Source organism: Gossypium raimondii, chromosome 1 (genome assembly GCF_025698545.1).
Source record: "Gossypium raimondii isolate GPD5lz chromosome 1, ASM2569854v1, whole genome shotgun sequence".
NCBI lineage: Eukaryota > Viridiplantae > Streptophyta > Magnoliopsida > Malvales > Malvaceae > Gossypium > Gossypium raimondii.
Window position 1 is genome coordinate 2,516,375 of NC_068565.1, and position 20,391 is coordinate 2,536,765.

General features: G+C 30.9%; 1 protein-coding gene and 1 long non-coding RNA gene across 2 annotated transcripts; one reads left to right on the forward strand and one right to left on the reverse strand.

Annotated features, from left to right (window-relative positions):
• Positions 1–3,196: 3,196 nt before the first annotated feature.
• LOC105786632 (G-type lectin S-receptor-like serine/threonine-protein kinase At1g11330) lies at positions 3,197–7,292 on the forward strand. The gene is made up of 7 exons (XM_012613149.2): positions 3,197–4,590; positions 4,680–4,787; positions 4,954–5,117; positions 5,209–5,419; positions 5,719–5,956; positions 6,216–6,366; positions 6,925–7,292. The coding sequence occupies exons 1-7, from the start codon at positions 3,309–3,311 to the stop codon at positions 7,228–7,230; spliced, it is 2,460 nt and encodes an 819-aa protein (XP_012468603.2). The 5' UTR covers positions 3,197–3,308; the 3' UTR covers positions 7,231–7,292.
• An 8,464-nt stretch (positions 7,293–15,756) lies between these two features.
• LOC128040578 (uncharacterized) lies at positions 15,757–16,596 on the reverse strand. Its single transcript, XR_008195320.1, has 2 exons — positions 16,210–16,596; positions 15,757–16,084 (listed from the first exon to the last, which is right to left on the reverse strand). It is a non-coding gene; the product is annotated as an uncharacterized LOC128040578 (long non-coding RNA).
• Positions 16,597–20,391: the final 3,795 nt, after the last annotated feature.

The window sequence follows — 20,391 nt, forward strand, 5'->3', positions numbered from 1 at the left end:
ATTAGCAAGTATTTTATAATTAATGCTATCTCATATCATATTTAATTTGATTATATGGACACCTGTATATGGGTTGGACTATTAGTTCAATCTGACAATATTAGTTCGACTTTGAAAATAAGTTATAAAAAATTAATAAAAATGTTAATATTGAATTTTTAATATTTCATTACTATTAATTAATAAATTGGGTTACAGGAATTTACTAACAAATTAAAAAATTAAATTTTTAATACTTAAATAACATTAATATATGTGCAACTTAGTAAGCAAATGCTTCTAAAATAGTAATAAAATTAATAATAAAATAAGAGTTATACAATATCTAAATAATAATAGTAAAATAGTAATAATATAATAACGAAAAAATAATAAAATAGTAGTAAAACAAAAACAATTTTTTTTCTAATTTGGGTTGGGTCAAAAGACTTACTCGAGATCCGATTCATCTAAAAAATAAATTTAATTTATTTTTTTTTGCCTAAACCCACCTTTTGAATTTATAATTTTATTCAAATCTTTTTATTTTTCTGACAAATCTTTAAACTGAGTCAAATGACTCCATCATTATCCATGACAGATAGAGTTAGATTTTTTTTGGTACCCCAGTGGAAATAAAGTGGTAATTGACACTTCTAAATTACGTGTGAAAGCATTGAAATTTTGATGTAGACATTTGCACCTGCTAGGTATATGATCTCCTATTAAACAACAACTAAAATATAATTAAATAACCTGATTTGTCACAGTGATAGTCATTGTGATCACTTTCATTTATATTTCGATAGTTACTTCAAAATATTTATCTTAATAATCTCTCTAAATTAAATTTTGAACAGAACTAAATAAAGAAACTTACCAAGAGAATGACACATGTTCCCCTCGACACAATTCCCTTAACCTATCAAATTTATCTTAAAACATAATCAAGTAAATTAACCATTAATACCTTTGAGCATTTGCATCAATAATCAATATATTAAAATTATATCTCAGTAAAACAAAGATAAGAGTATGTAGGCCAAAGTTAAACCTTTCAAACACCAATAACATTCATATAGTTGGTCATTACAAAAACTAAAAAATAAAGTCTAAAGTCTGAACCAAGATAAACTCCTATCATTAGGAGTAACAGAAACAAGCAAGCACCACCACCATTGCATCAGCATTACCTTCTTCAGTACCTCCTACTCTTTAGCTTCCAACCTACTCTCCCTTTTTGTTCAAATGAAATTGCAGTGTATCACTATTTGAGGTGAGTGACCAAATCATTGCATAGAACTGTCTATCTCGAATCGACTGGATGACTCTTATCCCTGCTCGACGTTTTGCCATGACTTGATTATCAGAGTCAATCGAACTATTGAGATGAGAACCTTACTGAATTATTTGAAGGCCTGCTGTAGTGGGCACTTTTGAAGCCACTTGGGTAGTCTCAACACTGGGTTCTTCTTCCTTATCAGCATCAGGATGATTTGTAGGGTCATTGATATGTCTCACGTTACTAACTAAATATACGACTAAGACAAGTGCACCTATCGATAATAATATAGCTACGGTGAGTCGAGATTTCGTATTCACGAGGACTAAAAGTATTAGTAATTACTGTTTTCCTATTATCTACTTGACAAATTAAAGTGATTGTTCTTAATCTAAAATTTCTAAACTAATTTAATCAAGAAAACAACCAAATAATAACCAATGAGAGAGACAATACCTAAAAAAGAATTCACCTAGACTTCATCTATTATTATTAATCTAATTTAAGAGATTTATTCACTTGATAACTTGATCCATAGAAATTCCTAAGCTATGCTAATATCTCTTTCGGGAGTAAGGGCAACTGACTTTAGGTTGATTAATTGAAATTTCTTTCTAATTAAAACCCTTATTGTTGCATTAACTCGATCTATGGATTCTCCTATTAGATTTGACTCTAATTCGGTAGATTTATGTCATCCTATTTCTAAGATTGCATGTAACTCCACACAATTATGTTAGATCTACTCTTAAATAGGGACTTTTGCTCTACTGATTAAGCATATTAAACATGAATTAATATATCAAAAATATTAAAACAAGAGAGAAGTACACATAATTGAGAACAAGAATCAAATATTCATTGCATAATAACATAAATTAAATAATATAATTCATCATAGGTTTCATCCTCCTTTGGTTTCTAGAGAATTAGTTCATATGTCAATAGAAACATCTCAAAGTCAGAATAACCATAAGACATAAAGAAAACTCATAAAAACTTCGAAAGAAATTAAAAGGAGATCTTCAATCTTGATGGAGATCCGCTTCTAAGTTGTCTCCTAATGGTGTTCTTCGAGTGTTTTCTTCGATATTCTCTGATGACCCTCTTATCTCTTCTTCTATTTGGTATTTATAGACTTTAGAATGCTCAGAAAGTCTAAAACTTACGTTTTTCTGCGTGCTTGAGAAGCGGATTGCAAAATTGACACGGGCTGGCACATGGGCATGTGTCTAGCCTGTGTGGCTCCTATCTGTTCTTGTTCTCCGATTTTTGCTCCTTTTACTCTCAAATACTCACCTAAGTATAAGAATATGAATTAAAAGGATTAGGAGCATCAAATTCATCAATTTGCATAAATAATCATCCAAAAACACATTAAGAATGTGATTAAAATATGTTAGTTTTATCGTTTATCGGTCATCGAATGTGTGCTTTCCCTTGAGCCATTTTGGTAAAAATTTGAGCTCAACAATAGATCTCTTAGGATGTTCATAGGTTCGAACAAGTTGTTGATTTTGCTTCACAAACACTTGAAAAATCAAAGTACTATAACTGAGTTGTCTCTATTATATACTATTACCTTAGAATGTTGAGTGGTTCATCTAATGACCTTGTCAAATGTGTTAACCTTTTAGGATATCCTTAATTTCTTAAGAATATAATTTATTCTTCTAATATGATCTTATCTTACTTTATGATAATCTTTACGTCTTCTTTCATACAAAAACTAATTACTAACACAATAATCAAATAATTCATCTTTAAACAAATGACCCGTGGATACATTACTTTTCCATCTATCATGTCATGTCGATGAAAATATATTATTTACCATTTAGGGCTATTAATTTCACTTTTAACAACTGAATAAATTTATTGTTGATATAACAATTTTTTCTTAGCAGACAGTGATATGACCAATTAAGACTAGTTCACGCACTACTCAAAAACTACCTCACTCAATCCTTAAAATCTCAAGTATCATTTCATAAATCAAAGCGTCACTTCAAGTTCTGCTCTTAAAAGAAATTCAGAAAACAAAGTCATGGGGAAAACTATTAGCTGCTCTGTTTTACTAGCTTTAATATCTTGCTTTTACTTACCGTTTGGCACTGCTTTAGACACTATAACAGCATCAAAATCCATCAAAGACCCTGATGTTATAATCTCCCAGAGTGGAGTTTTCAGATTGGGATTCTTCAGCTTTGCTAACTCTAGCAATCGTTATGTAGGAATACTCTACAATCAAATTCCCATACAAACTGTGGTATGGGTAGCAAATAAAAACAAGCCTCTCAAAGACTTTTCAGGGATTCTCAAGATATCAGACGATGGAAATCTTGTTGTTTTGAATGGAAAGGCTGAGATTCTTTGGTCATCAAAAGTGAAGAATTTAGTTCCTAATGCAACAACTGCCCAGCTTTTAGACTCCGGAAACCTTGTCCTCAACAATGGAGTAAACAGTTTATGGGAGAGTTTTCAAGATCCTTCAAATGCCTTCCTTGAAACTATGAAGATCAGCACTGATGTAAAAACGAGTCGTAAAGTGGAGATCAAATCATGGAAAAGCCCTGATGATCCCTCTGATGGTAACTTTTCTCTTAGCCTTGAACATTTTAACATCCCAGAGAGTGCTATTTGGAACAATAACCAGCTCTATTATCGGTCCGGTCCATGGAATGGTCAAAGCTTTATTGGTGTAATGAATATGAATACCGTTTATCTTGATGGCTTTTACCTTGTTTCTGATGATAAACAACAAACGTACTATTTCACTTACCAATATTCTAATAACTCTTGGTCGTTGCACTATGAACTGGATTCTCAAGGAAACTTGATTGGACGGCAATGGGATGCGGGGAAAGGGGACTGGATAAATTGGTACGCTGTTCTTCAAACAGATTGTAATGTTTATGGGAAGTGTGGGCCATTTGGCATGTGCGATCCAACGAAACGACCCATTTGCAGTTGCTTGAAGGGGTTTAAGCCTAGGAATAGAGAGGAGTGGAGTAGAGGTAATTGGAGTAGTGGGTGTTTTAGGACTACCCTTTTGCAGTGCCAAAGAGATAACAACAACGGCAGTGGGGCAGGCCAAGGAGATGATGGGTTTTTGAAGCTGAAGATGATGAAAGTGCCGGCATTTCCTGACCGGTCATCATTAATTAACGGGGACTGCAAAGATCAATGCTTGAAGAATTGTTCGTGCGTGGCTTATGCGTATGATGATGGCATTGGTTGCATGTTTTGGGGTGGAGATTTGATTGACGTGCAGAAATTCTCCACTCGCGGAGTCGATCTTTACATTCGTCTGCCATCTTCGGAACTTGGTAAACTTGTCTTCCATGTCGACCATGTGTTTCAATTAATCTGCTTTTTTAGTGTTGAAGTTTTATAAACCAAGTTTCTGGATTTGCAGATAAAGGGAAAAGCAATACGGTCATTGTCATTACTACAGTCATTGCGGGCATACTCGTAATAACAATTTCTGCACTCTTCTTATGGTGTAGGATGGCTAAACAAAGAGGTAATAAAATGTCCTTTATTTATTTGTTTATTTAATTTGTGTATTCACCTTTAGAAGAGATTATTTAATTCTAGATAGAATAAAACTGGAATTGGACTGATCTGAAATTGCTGCCTGGAATTCAAGTGAAATTGAATTATCAGTGCTTCTCTGATTTCTATCTCAGGAAGGAATAAAATATGGAGACAGATTGAAGATGTAGAAGAAAATTTAATTGGGGCTAAACTCCAGCAACTACCACTATTCAATTTCGAAGAACTCGCCACCGCGACGGACAACTTCCATCACACAAAAAAGCTAGGGCAGGGTGGTTTCGGTCCAGTTTACAGGGTAATAAAACGATGGTGATTTCCAACGAACCTAGAGTCAGTGAAATAACATTTTTTCCCACCAAGTCTTATGAGCTGAATTTTGTGCATAGGGAACATTAGACGATGGAAAGGAAATAGCAGTGAAGAGACTGTCGAAAGCTTCGGGGCAAGGATTGGAAGAATTTATGAACGAAGTGGTGGTGATTTCTAAGCTCCAACATCGAAATCTGGTTAAGTTGTTTGGGTGTTGTGTTGAAGGAGAAGAGAAGATGCTGGTGTACGAGTATATGCCCAACAAAAGTTTGGACTCTTTTCTCTTTGGTTAGTAACTTGTACCAATCTTTTTTTACAATTTTCTTTGAGATTCTTCGATATCTGATAGGCATAATGGATCTTGATTAAATTTAGAATATGGCTGAATTAGACCCGAAACAATAGACAAAGTTTTTTTGAAATTATTTTCTTCTTCCACAAGAGTTGAACCTAAAAGGCCATTTAAGGTGTATTGAACTTCTTACCTTGATCATAGAAAATACAACGATGATTGTAGTTTAGATCCATTATTATAGGAATTAGCTATTAATCTAATTGGAGGTCATACTGCTTAATTTTTGTTACAGATCCAGCTAAACAGGATGTATTGAATTGGAGAAAACGCTTCAATATTATTGAAGGGATTAGTCGAGGATTGCTCTATCTTCATAGAGATTCCAGATTGAAAATTATACATAGAGATCTAAAAGCAAGTAATATTTTACTTGACCAAGAGTTAAATCCAAAAATTTCAGATTTTGGAACAGCCAGGATTTTCAGAGTAAATGAAAATCAAGCCAACACTAAAAGAATTATTGGAACTTAGTAAGTTGGAACTTTCTCCCTATCATTTAATTTTATTCATTTTTTTTTGGACTAAACAGGATATAGATATGTCTATGGTCAGGTAAACCTTAAACGAGTTTGGCCTAGGTGGCTTGTGGACTCATTTTACTGTTTTAAAAAATAAAATATTAAAAAATATTATTTTTTTATAATTTTATTATTTAATTTAATTCAAACTGCTAATGAATAAGTTTAAGTTAGGGTTGTAATTGATGTTGTTTTTAACGTTAAAATTCAGTGGTTATATGTCTCCTGAGTATGCAATGCAAGGGCAATTTTCAGAAAGATCAGATGTATTCAGCTTTGGAGTTCTATTGCTAGAGATTGTTAGCGGAAGAAGAAACACAAGCTTTTACAACAATCAATATGCTCTTAGCCTCTTGGGATATGTAAGTACATAAGATAATTTTTTATATAATTCCTACCACTATTTATAACTCTCCCAAACCATTAATTTGGAGGAAAATACATGCTTAAGCGCGATTAAACCCATTTTGTCTTGTATGCTGCAACATCAACTATGCCAGTTAAGAGAACTAGAATTTGGGGGGGGGGGGTTAGGAAGTCATATTTGCAAGATATTTGGGTTTGGTTCAAGAAAACTTGAATTCAACTCAGTAATTGTTGAGTTGAGTTATCATGAGTTGACTTTGAGAATCTTAATATTTAAATAGAGTAGCTTGCAAACTTAATTGAGCTTTTTTTCCTTTAAATTAATATTGAAAATTTTCAGTTCAAACTCGAGCTCAAGTACAAATAATCAAGTTTGGAATTGAGCATGAAAATGGAACTCGTTTTAGGCTTAGGTAAAACAAACCTAATGAAGAGAGTTTATGTAGTTTGTTATTTATATCAAATTGATCCAATCGAACTCTTTTGAAGCTTTGAGTTCAAAAATTTGAGTTGAGTTAGGAACAATTTTGGCAAAGTTGTTTTTCTGTTTTCAGGCATGGAAACTATGGAACGAAGGCAATATCTGGGGCTTAGTAGACAAGGTTATTTTAGAGTTGGAATCAGATTCAAAGAATGAGAGAGAAATAAAGAGATGCATACATGTTGGATTGCTATGTGTTCAAGAATATGCCAAAGATAGGCCCACTATGTCTACAGTCGTTTCAATACTTAATAGTGAGATTTCAAATCTTGACACTCCAAAACAACCTGCTTTCACTGAAACACCACTAATGACCCATGATGTTGAAAATAAGGTTTCACTTAATGATGTAACTCTTACAAACTTTGATGGTAGATAAAGATACAAATGACTTATTTTTAGATTTTAGAAATAAAATTTAAGCGTTGAAATTTATCTTTATCTATATTATTATAATGTATTTGACTGAGTTAATATCATTCAATAATGAAGTCTCGACTCAATGGTAAAATTACCGCTCAATATTATTTTGACGTTATTTATTGCCTCTTTATATTTTGATAAATTTTGAAATATACACACATATAAGAAGAATTATTGAGATTTGAACTCAAAACATCATATTCTTTACTATTTTAACTTTTATATCAATTTTCATAAACTTGTTATCTAATTATTTTTTCAATTGAGTGTGCCACAATGTAATATATTTTGTTTTGATTGTAATTATTAATTTATTTGTTCGAATCAAGAATAAACTGATGATTGTACTTTAAATTTGCTACTTTTGTCTCAAATTCTAAAATTTAACCTAACCTGATTTGAACATAAAAAAATCAACTCAAATGGATCCCATTTTAAAGACATGGTATTTAAGCAAATAAAAATGGAGATGATTGATTTACAATGAGATTTACCCACGACGCGTGACATACCGGTGGTTTACTTTGTTTTTGAATCAAAAATTGATAATTTGATCGGTTTAATCAATATTTTAATTTTTAAATATTAAAAAATTCTTACTTGTAACATTTGTATAACAAATGGCTTCAACTTGTTCGACATACAAACGTCTCGTATCAACTTACAATACCATGTAGGTTAAAACTTGTTCTAAAACCCTTGAAGAAAAAATTTGTTAGGTTAAATTCTATTATTAAATTCTATTATTAGGTTAAAAATTTGTCTCGTATCAACTTACAATACCATGTAGGTTAAAACGTGTTCTAAAACCCTTGAAGAAAAAATTTGTTCGGTTAAATTCTATTATTAAATATATAAATGTATGGTAAATTTGTTAGGTTAAATTTGAAATTCTAATTCTAGTAGTTAAATTTGTTAGGTTAAATTCTATTATTAACCCGATATTATGTGTAAATTTAATCCTGTTTTTAAAATTGATCTTTTTAGCCTCTAAACTTTTCAAAATTTAAAACTTTAGTCCTAACTTGAACGATAGCAGTTAAATTCATTAACTAATATAACATTATTTTTGTGAGAATTATGTGCAAATGACAAGCTAATATGTCATTATTCATGATAATATATTTTTCAGTATAAGATTTTGGAAATACATAATCTAACGGCCATCATTCGAGTCAAGACTGTAATTTCAATAATTATCAAATTAAAATACGAAATTAAATCTACAACTTACATAAATTATAAAGATTTATAGCAAAATTTGACCTAAAAGAAAATAGCATAATTAATAATTTAACTAGTTTATAAACAAGAATATGATGTCGATATTGTTAATTTTTATTAAAATATTACGTGGTTATATATAATTTGAATAACTTAAAAGTCTTAGAGATAGACGAGTGACTTCCGTTTCTTTTCAGTTTGTTTTTATTTTATTTTATTTATGTTATAAGATAATGGGCCAAATTTCAATTTTGGCTTTTATACGATATTGTAATATATAAGCTTTACTTTCTTTTATATAATTTGGTTCCTCTACTTTATAGTGTTTTTAGATAGTTTAAATAGTTAATATTGCTAATTATTTCAATCAAATATTGATGCCAATTTTTCTTAAGAACACAACAAAAAAATTCTATTATGACAAGTTCTTATGAGTATTTTTAAGAAAAAAGAATCCTAATAAGTATTTTTAATATTATTTTTATTGTTACATGACTATCAAGTGAATATATATTTTTTAGTGAAAGTCTTTCCTAAAAAGACAAATTCTATAGGTTATTACAGTTTATACATTTTGTGAATTTTGTCTTTCTATATAATTTAATATTTTTAATCTCTCCACTTTTCAAAATATGCAAAGAAATATTGAAATTACATGGCAATTGCATCATAGAAAATGGTTATAAAATTGGAAATACTTTTCCATATCTATGAGATGTTACTTAGAGACTAATTCATTATCAATATGCATTGCAATGTGATTTGAGCTCAACTTTTTCACCAAGTTCTAACCTCACACCCGCACATCAATATACGATTACTCTCCCCACTAAAACTTTTCTCTTAAAAGTTTAGCTACAAACTGAACATAAAACAAATTGTTTACAGTGAGTTTGTATTAAGAATAGGTTCCTAATGAACAGACAAGTGCTATCTCATAATCGTCTATAATGAAACAAACAAGTCTTCTTTAAATAAATATTAACGGCTTGCAATTCTTCAATTCATGTGAACGTGTATTACTTTGAATTGTGCTTGATAAGTTTTTAATAAGGAATCAAAATATTTAAAAATATTTGAGAAATAGACTTAGATCTCTTTATTTAAGATAGCACAATGGCAGAAAATCTTTAAATAGAGTGATTATTTGACTGATATTCAACGTAATCCATTCAATTAAATTGTTGCTTAAAATCGTCGATGATTTTTCAAAAACAAATATGCCAACATATATATGACAGGTTGCACAATCTTTCAATTGCAATTGCAGCTGGAGTTTCATCTAGGACGTGCAATTACAACTAACAATATGTATTTTCAATATTGGCAATCATTGTACAGCCCAATTTTGCTTGCCCACTACCCAAACATAAAACCCAATTACAACCCAAACCCAAGACCCAACAAATTAAACCAAGCCAAATACCCAACAGGCCCAAAACTAATTTGTCAAACTAGGGTTTCAGCTTTTCTAAAACCCTAGTATTGCCGCCGTCCCTAGCCTGACCTAGCGCCGCCGCCGTCGCTTCATCAGTGCAAGTGGCCACCTACTCTCTGCCACCGACCAACTGCTCACCTGCAAAAAAATAAAGAAAGTAGCAACAACAAGCAAAGAAAAATAGAAAAATTTGTAAAATGACTCTATATAAAGCCATTCGAACATCACCAGAGGGGGGATTTTTTCTTCTTTCTCTTTTGAAAAAAGCCGAACACTGTAAAAATAGGGTTCTTTTTCTTTTCTTTCTTGTAACATATTCACAGAAATAAAAGCAAAAAAATCAAAGGTGATTTCCATGTTTTGTTTCTGATTTCAATCTTTCCTTTTTATTTTTATCACTGTTTTTACTTTTTATTTTTATTTAACGAAAATATAAAAAGAAGAAAAGAGAAAAAACTCACCTTGACGGAGTTTCAAACGCCGGTCCGGCGCTTCGTCGGCCATCGGAGGTGGTGGCGGTGCGGCGAGCGCAACGGCGGCGCTAAGGGAACCCCAAGAGTCGGAAGTTTGAGAGGAAAAGAAGAGGGGTTCTGATTTTTTTTAAAAAAAGGGTGGTTAAAATGTTTTTTTTTTCTGAAAAATTTTGATTTAAATATCCTGACCCGCGATCAACCCGACCCGACCACTGGGGATCCGCGTGTTTAGGCGTGAGGGGATATTTCACAATAAGCCCCTCTGTAACACCCCTTACCCGTATCCAACACCGGAATAGGGTACGAGACATTACCAAAACACTTGTAATAAAAATATGAAGAACCAGCTTGAAGAAGCCCTTCCATGGTGTTTTAGCTGATGAGAATTCAGAAAAATGAAGAGAAATCTAGATAATTCCACTTGGGTCCTAACTTTATTAAGCAAATTTTGCAATTTTCCAATTTTGCCCTTAATTCTCCTTACTTTCTTGCTGATTTCATGCCTCTGCCGTCCAGCCCAAATAGACCTTGGGTCTATTTTCTTTTTAAGCCCTCTTCCTTTTATCATTTAAGCTATTTAATCATTTCCCAAAATTTTGCATTTGTTACAATTTAGTCCTTTTTGTTCAATTAATTATCGGAACTTTAAAATTTCTTAACGAAACTTTAATACTAACTTTTTAACACTCCATAAATATTTATAAAAATATTTATGGCTCAGTTTAAAATCCCCGAGGTCTTGATACCTCATTTCGATTCTAATTATTTTAATATTTATTTCTAGTGCACTATTCACTATTTCAAAAATTTTCCTAACTTCATATTTAACTTATACTTACTAAATTAATAATATTTTCTACCCATTTGTCGAATTTAGTGATCTCGAATCACCGTTCCGACACCTCTGAAAATTCAAGCCATTACATTTTTTTTTCGTCGGATTTGTGGTCCCGAAACCACTGTTCCGACTAAGCCTAAAATCGGGCTATTACAACTCTCCCCCCTTTAGGGATTTTCGTCCCCGAAAATCTTACCAGATGGTAGGTTAATGATTTACTTCCACAGTATATTTCAAATTCATACATGATTTTGGATTTTCATATCTTTTGAGATAATCACATAGATTCATAAGAAAATCGGGATAGCGATATTTCAAAGATCGAAGCTACACAAAGTATCGAAAAATTACAATCCATATAGAATGATATCCATTTTGATAATCTGAGTAGTTTTCAGAACTATCAAATATTTCTCTCTTTTTATATTGTCCTCATTTTCTAATTCATTCACTTTTCCGACCACATTATTATTCTCCCGTACACGAACTTCTGTAACACTACACTCGTAAGCTTATTCAACCAAAATCTCACAAATTTCATTGTAACATTTTACTAATATAGGGGTGAGTGTAGTAAAGCCTCAAATTTATCTTACACATAAATGCGCATAACACATACCATCACAAATAGCCAATTCATTACTAAGTTCACATTCTCAAAGCATTTAATAAACATTTGCTTTTAATCACTTTTGTTCTCAACACAAAATTCTAACTCAAATCACTAATTCACAATCAAAATTTCTATATAGCATCATAATCCAAATATCATAACTCATATGCTTGTATAATTATAACATTCATCAATAAAAAAAATGTTTTATTCTTTGATCCATACCTTTATGAGTTTCAACTCATAATCAATACATTTTCACTCAAACATTTTAGTATTTATTTCTATACTATTAGAATTAACTCGGTTGAAAAACATATCTGTCTCATCAAGATAATTTTCGTCATAGAACAATCTTGATAAGGGGTGATGGTGAAGTCATAAATCTTTCAACTTGCTCTCATAGATACATATATATATATGATTTTGTATTCATCATCAATGTAATACCATCATAACCACGTAATTCATTCCAAGCAAATTAAAACATCTATTTATTACAAATGTTTTCATCACTCACAATTTCACACAACAATTTACTTACTCAAGCTCAATGTTAATATCTAATTAAATTCCAATACTTGGCTTCTATTTTACTTACCGACATTTGCCAAATTAGAGAACGTCTTACGAATTGAGTACTTGCGTTTCTCGATGCCATAGTCCAACTATGGTCTTACACGTAATCACAAATCACATACCGATGCCATAGCCCACTATGGTCTTACACGAAATCACATATCACTTACCGATGCCATAGCCCACTATGGTCTTACACGAATCACATATCACTTCTCGATGCCATAGCCCACTATGGTCTTACACGAATCACATATCACTTACCGATGCCATAGCCCACTATGGTCTTACACGAATCACATAATCACATGTTCACATGTTGCCATGGTCAAACCATGGTCTTTTCAAATCAATTCATCACATATCACCGAACGAAAGTACTCATTCTGCGTTCTACTCAATTTGACTTCCAATTCAATTTTTCATACTATTATAATATTCATGGTTTAGACATAAAACAAAATATCTTATTATCTTTAATTTAACAATTAAACATAAGATTCTATCATATGAACATACTAATTTCACTTATTCAAGCGGATGTACATACACACGTTCCATCTATTTAAGTAAATTTGCTTATCATATTCACTTAATCAAATATGTTGAGCACATAGCATTATATAATCACCAACATACTTGGATGAGCTTATCACAACATAAACTTTTTTTTAACTTATAGTCATCTCTTTTCATACATGAACACATCCATATCACAAATTTTTATACTTACCTTTCCAAATTCCAACATAACGTGAGCATATTTCATTTATCTCAATATCATTTTAGCATTATCAAAATAGCTCGATTGAAAATCATCTCTGTCTTAACAAAGCAATTTCGTTAGAGCAGGAGATATCACATCATCAAGAGTAATAACGTGGCATGTATAGCTAGGCTCACATATGCTACGTTTGGTCCGAGAACCGACTAAACCGTAGCTCTGATACCACTAAATGTAACACCCCTTACCCGTATCCAACACCGGAATAGGGTACGAGGCATTACCAAAACACTTGTAATAAAAATATGAAGAACCAGCTTGAAGAAGCCCTTCCATGGTGTTTTAGCTGATGAGAATTCAGAAAAATGAAGAGAAATCTAGATAATTCCACTTGGGTCCTAACTTTATTAAGCAAATTTTGTAATTTTCCAATTTTGCCCTTAATTCTCCTTACTTTCTTCTTGATTTCATGCCTCTGCCGTCCATTAAATAGACCTTGGGTCTATTTTCTTTTAAGCCCTCTTCCTTTTATCATTTAAGCTATTTAATCATTTCCCAAAATTTTGCATTTGTTACAATTTAGTCCTTTTGTTCAATTAATTATCGGAACTTTAAAATTTCTTAACTGAAACTTTAATACTAACTTTTAACACTCCATAAATATTTATAAAATATTTATGGCTCGATTAAAATCCCGAGGTCTTGATACCTCATTTCGATTCTAATTATTTTAATATTTATTTCTAGTGCACTATTCACTATTTCAAAAATTTTCCTAACTTCATATTTAACTTATACTTAGTAAATTAATAATATTTTCTACCCATTTGTCGAATTTAGTGATCTCGAATCACCATTCCGACACCTCTAAAAATTCAAGCCATTACATTTTTTTTTCGTCGGATTTGTGGTCCCGAAACCACTGTTCCGACTAAGCCTAAAATCGGGCTATTACACCCTCCGCCTTTGCTGTGTATTCAATGCGGTTTCTTTATTATTTGCAATTTCGGCCGCAAAATTTCCTTTTGTTTTAATTGGGTCCACAGGCCATGCACACGGGCCTTGGCAGAACGACACCGTTTGATTAACATGGGAATATTTCCCATCTGGCCCTTCTACTTTTCGCGCGCATCACAATTGGGTCCATTTCTTTATTTTTCAGTTTTGATTTCGCCCCAAAGATTTAGTTTATTTCCGATTTGATCCTGCTTTGTTTTTTTTTAGCTATTTTATTATTAAATTAGCTATTTCAGTCTTATTACTACTATTATATTATATCATTAATATAGTATTATTATTATTATTGCTTACCTTATTATTGTTATTATTATTTACCTATTTATACCCTTTTAGATTTTATTATATACCTACTTATATATATTTTATACTTTATAACTTATATATATACATATTTTTATAATATATATACGTACATATTTTCATAATTTACTTGTATATATATACACACACATACTTATACATATTTTTATATTTTATAACTTATATGTATATCTACATGTATCTATTTATATTTTATTTTCATAAATATGCATATACATACTTATATATTTATATATTATTTTATAATTTTATATGCATATATATATACAAATATGTACATCCTTTCACATTTTTATATTTTATTCATTTTCTTTATTTGTTTACATTTATGTCATTATTTTAAAAGAATGCTTTAACTTTGTTTGCTTATATACTTATTTTGTATGCTATTAATTTATCCTTTTATTTATCTTATTTTCGTTTTGTTACTCATATTAATACTGTGTTTCATTTCTATTATTTCGTGTTAGATTAACTTTATCCAATGCATAAATTGTGACTTTTAAGTAAAATCTCGTGTTTAGATTTGAGAAGGTCGTACCCTAACTTACTGGGTTTCAATTTTCACAATAAATCTAAATACATGAATCTTTTCAAACTCAAGTTTTAGACGATCTCGAGATTTAAAAAAGATCGTGTCCTAACTTACTAGTCGTGATCTCTTTTTAAATTCGAGATAGTTAAAATATCTTTTAAATAAGCATTTTTTACGTATCGGGAATTCGAGACATTGTATCCTAACTTACTGGATATGATTCTCTTTCTCGATTAACGTGAAATATGCTTTTTTTCCCAAAAAATTGCATTTTAATACATGGATCGTATTTTTAAAATTCTTCAAAATTTTGCAATTTTCGACATTAAGATATTAACTAATCAACTATGTATCAATTTTGGGCGTTACGAGGGTGCTAATCCTTTCTTGTACGTAACCGACTCCCGAACCCGTTTTTCTAAATTTCGTGGACCAAACTCGTTGTTTTAATAAAGCTAAACTGTTTATTAAAAACAACCACTTTTCGAGGTGATCCAATCACACCTCATAAAAGAAGGATTGGTGGCGACTCCCGTTTTATTTTTCAGACCATTTTCCATCCAAAAAATGTGTCAACAATCATCTTTCTTTACTAATTCCCAAATAATCTGATTAGACTATGTGTTGACCTCATATATACACACTGACATGTTTTGTATAATTAAATGATTTTTTTAAACATTTAAAAGGGAAAAAAGACATAATATTTGTAATCACTTAATTTTGTCCGGGACGAATTTACGTTTTTTTAAAAATTGCGTTTTAGCCCCTGAATTTTTCAAAAATTACATTTTGACCCCTAGTTTTTTCTAAATTTACATTTTGACCCCTAATATTTTATAAATTACATTCAGGGCCCTAAATTTTCAAGAAATTACATTTTGGCCCAATTTTTGCTAAAATTGCACTTTCGCCCCAGAAACTTTGTATCTTATGCAATCTTGTCCTTCTGGACTTGTCTAATCGCAGCAGCAACAACCGAGCCTACCCCTCCCAGCCGAGCTACTCCAGCAGCCTCCCTAGGCCATGATGGCTCTTCTGCCACCTGAAAACAAAGAAGAAAGAGACAAAATTGAAAGGATTTAAAAAGAGGGAGATGAAAGGAAGAGAGGGGGATTGGGGCAACAAAGAAAACACAAAAAAAAATTGAAAAAAAAAGCAGCAAAGCACAAGGAAAATAGCAGCTCCACCGCGCGCCACCGTCCCCACCACCACGACAGCACCGTCACCACCACCACTACAGCACTGTCACCACCGTCCCCGCACCTACAACACAATCAAACAAGGCTACAAGCAAAGAGAAAATGAAAAAGCAATAAGCAATAAGTAAGAAAAAGAAAAAAACAGCAACCCAAAGGAAAAAGGAAGAAAAGAGAAGAGAAAAGAAAGGGAGACAGAGAGGAGAAGGAAGCCGGCCGTTACACCGCCGAACGGAGCAAAGAGCCACCAATGGTGGCGGCTAGAGTTTGAAAGGAAGGAAAAGAAAGTTAAGAGAAGAAGAAGAAAGGAAAAAGAAAAAGAGAGAAAAAAAAAAAGGAAATAAAAAAAGGTAAAAAAAATAAAAACAGCAGGCCAGCCCACTAGCCGGCAGGCCCAAGTCCAGCGCCCAACAGACCGGAGCCAGCGGGCCAGCAGATCTGACCCAGTCCCTGTCGGCCCACTAAGGCCCAATTTGCAGCAAAAAAAGAAAAAAGGCCTGCCTTCCAAGTCCATAACTTTGGGCTATTGGGTAAATTTTTTTTCTTTTTAATCTATTTTATTTTATTTAATGTATTTAAATGGTGTTTTATTTAATTTAAATTAGTATATTTAAAAATAGTTTTCATAAATATTATTATGTCATTTTAATTGCATATTTTTTTTAAAAAATATTTTAATGCACAAGGCAACGAATCGATTTAGCATCGAGTCATCGAATTCATCGCTATGTTGGATGGATATCGATAGCTCATGTTAAATTCGGGACGTCATTTTAAAAATAAAAAATATTCAAAAATCCTCGTTTTAAAAAAAAATTTCTCGTATTTTAATAAAATCCCGATTAAATATTAAATTGAATTTATTTAACACTAATTCGATGGTTTCATCGCCATGTTGGGGTGAATACCATCGATTCGTGTTAAATACGGTATTTTTTTAAAAAAAATCGTGTTTCAAAAATTTTCATGTCTTCAAAATTTCTCGTGTTTCCAAATAATAATAATAAAATTTCCCGTGTTTCAAAAAAATATATTCCTGTTTCTTTTTGAAAAAAAAAATTTCCGTGTTTCAAAAATTCTCGTGAATAAAAAAAATTTCGTGTTTTCAAAATTCCCATGTTTGAAAAAATTTCGTGTTTTCGTGTTTTCAAAAAAAAATTCTCGTGTTTCAAAAAAAAACTCTCGTGAATATTTTTTTGATGTTATCGTGTTTTCAAAAGATTCCCGTGTTTGACAAATTTTCGTGTTTTTAAAAAATTCTCGTGTTTCAAAAATTTTCATGTTTTCGTGTCTTCAAAAAAATTCTCGTGTTTAAAAAAAAATTCGTGTTTAAAAAAAAATTCATGTTTTCAAAATTTTCGTGATTTCAAAATTTTTCGTGTAAAAAAAAAATTTCTCATGTATCGAAAATTTCCGTGTTTTCAAAAAATTTTCGTGTTTCAAAAATCTTCGTGTTTTCAAAAAGTATTATTGTGTTTCAAAATTCTCGTGTTTAAAAACAAAAAAAAAGTTTTCTCGAGTTTCAATCGGATCACAATTAAATATTAAATTGAACTTGTATTTTTGAAAATTAGGACAACGCGCGTTTAACGAGATACCAATTTTGGGCGTCGCGAGGGTGCTAATACCTTCCTCGCGCGTAACCAACTCTCGAACCCTAATTTTCTCTGGATTTTGACGTGGACCTAAAATTGTATTTTTTTGGAAAAGTTTTTTTTTTAAAAAAAATTTCTTCTAAAAAGAGATCTTTGAAGGTGTCCGATCACACCTAGAAAAAAGATCGGTGGCGACTCCCTTTTTAAATGAAATCGAAACTCTGTTTTCAAATTTTCAATGATTACTTTGACTAGCGCCCGTCCCCAAATTTTTAGGTCGCTACAATATTTATCTAACTATAACAAAAGTCAAAGTTTGCATGGCACATCATCACATGTTCAAAGCTAATGAACTTTGATTTGAAAATACATATTTATAAAAGCAAATAAACTATGAAAGGGACCATAACACCATAGGATCATTTGACAAGTGGCCTTATATATTGTTTGACTTTTATTAATATCATTCATACAATCGTATCGTAGGATGACTTCCAAGTTCTGCACTTAAACGGTCATGGGGAAAACTATTAGCTGCTCTGTTTTACTAACTTTAATATCTTGCTTTAGACACCATAACACCATCAAAATCCATCAAAGACCCTGAATCTATAATCTCCCAGAGTGGAGTTTTCCGATTGGGGTTCTTCAGCTTTGCTAATTCCAGCAATCGTTATGTAGGGATATTGTACCATCAAATCCTCTCCATGCGTCCATTCGGCAGCAGATGAACCTTCAACAACATAATGATAAATGTCAATATTGGTATGTTGATCTGCGTAATTGGTCCCTTCACTGTGATGATGTAGGAGTTTCTAAAGTGTATAAATCTCTTAGTGTTCTCAAATTTGTAGATAGATTTAATCTTGATCTTCTATATAATTTAAATTGTACCGTTAAATCTAGGAAAGCTTAATTATAAATAGAGGCTTTCCCTTCTATTTGTAAATAATCTCCTTTACACTAATTGATATTATTGAGAGTATTTACTCAAATACTTAAATGTGCTATTGCTTTTTTGTGATTTTTTTGTTCAATCGTTACTTCTTTACTTTTGAGTTTGCTTCCGCTAACTTCGGTACCTTAGAGAATTTTCTTTATAAGTTCTCGTCTAAGGTCACAGATTTGCTAGAGTTAATTTTAGCCATATTGCACTTTCAAATAGAGAACACATATTCGAATCTTAGAGATACAAACTTTGAACATAGACCAAAAATGATAAAATGGACATAGAAAATACCCGATTTGTTCACAAATTATTCGGGCCCATTGTTTATTTATATATAAAAAAATGATTGTCATTATCAAGCCAAGACTCAAATAACTTAGAAACGTAATTAATTTGATGACTCTAGAATTCGAGTTCAATTTATAAGACTTTGTTTGTTTCACTGAAAATGTTTCCAAAAAATGATTTCTGAAAAATTACTTACTTTTCTGGAAAAGCTAATATTTTTCTGGTGTTTGGAAGATTTCCTGAAAATATTTCATAAAAGTTGTTTTCAATAAAACAAACATACATTTGAGATTTTGTTATCTTTTCATTATTTAATTGAATTTATTTCATAAAGTTTATTTATATTTTAATTCATCATGTTTTAGTTTTAATCAATCTTAATTTTTTAATTAAGCTTAATTATTAATTTCGTACATTAAGGAGTATAAATTTATATCTTTATGTTTAATTAAGTTGGAAGTGGTAAATATTTATTTTGAATATTATTTGGATGAGAAAGTTGAAAAATGATTTAATTTAATAAAATGAAAGTAAGGTCTAAATTGTAAAATTTGTAATTTTTGAACTCTAAGGATTTGAGTAGTAAACTCTGAAACATTGATGTAGTAACTAAATTATATGATTATGAAATATGAAAAATTGGAAAGTTGAGCATAAAATAGTAAAGTTTGAAACTATAGGAGTTAAATTATAAAGATTTAAAACTTGAGTTTTAGGACTAATTTACATTATTTGAGAATTTACAATTCTAAAAATAGAATATGAAAGTTGGACTAATTTTTGGAAATTTTGACAATTTTAATTGTAAGGACTAAATCATAAAATCTGGAAATTTTAGAAAATTGATTGTTTTACAAAGCTGTACAAAACGGGATTTAGAACTAAATTGTAGAATAAGAAAATCTATTTTTGAGGAATTAAATTGTAGAATAGTAAAATTTGAATTTTAGAGATTAAATCGTAAAAAATAAAATTAGAATATAAGAAATTATTTTCTTCGACAATGAAGAGAGCTTCCCTTTATCCTTTTTGTTTCTTCAATAATAAAGATAATGACCAAAACCTTATTAATTGAAAAATATCTTATGAAAAAATTTGATAATATATTATCCTTAAAAAAATCTTAATTTTATCTTTTTTTTTAAAAAAAAATGATTTCATTTGATAATTCATTTTCAACCAAACAAACAACATAAAATAACAAAAACATTTTATATGTAAACAAAGTATAAGATGTCATCTTCCTTTTAGGACCAAAGCGTAATGTTGAAATTGGAGTGGTATTACTGTTTCATAGTTCACCATTTTTGAAACTTCAATG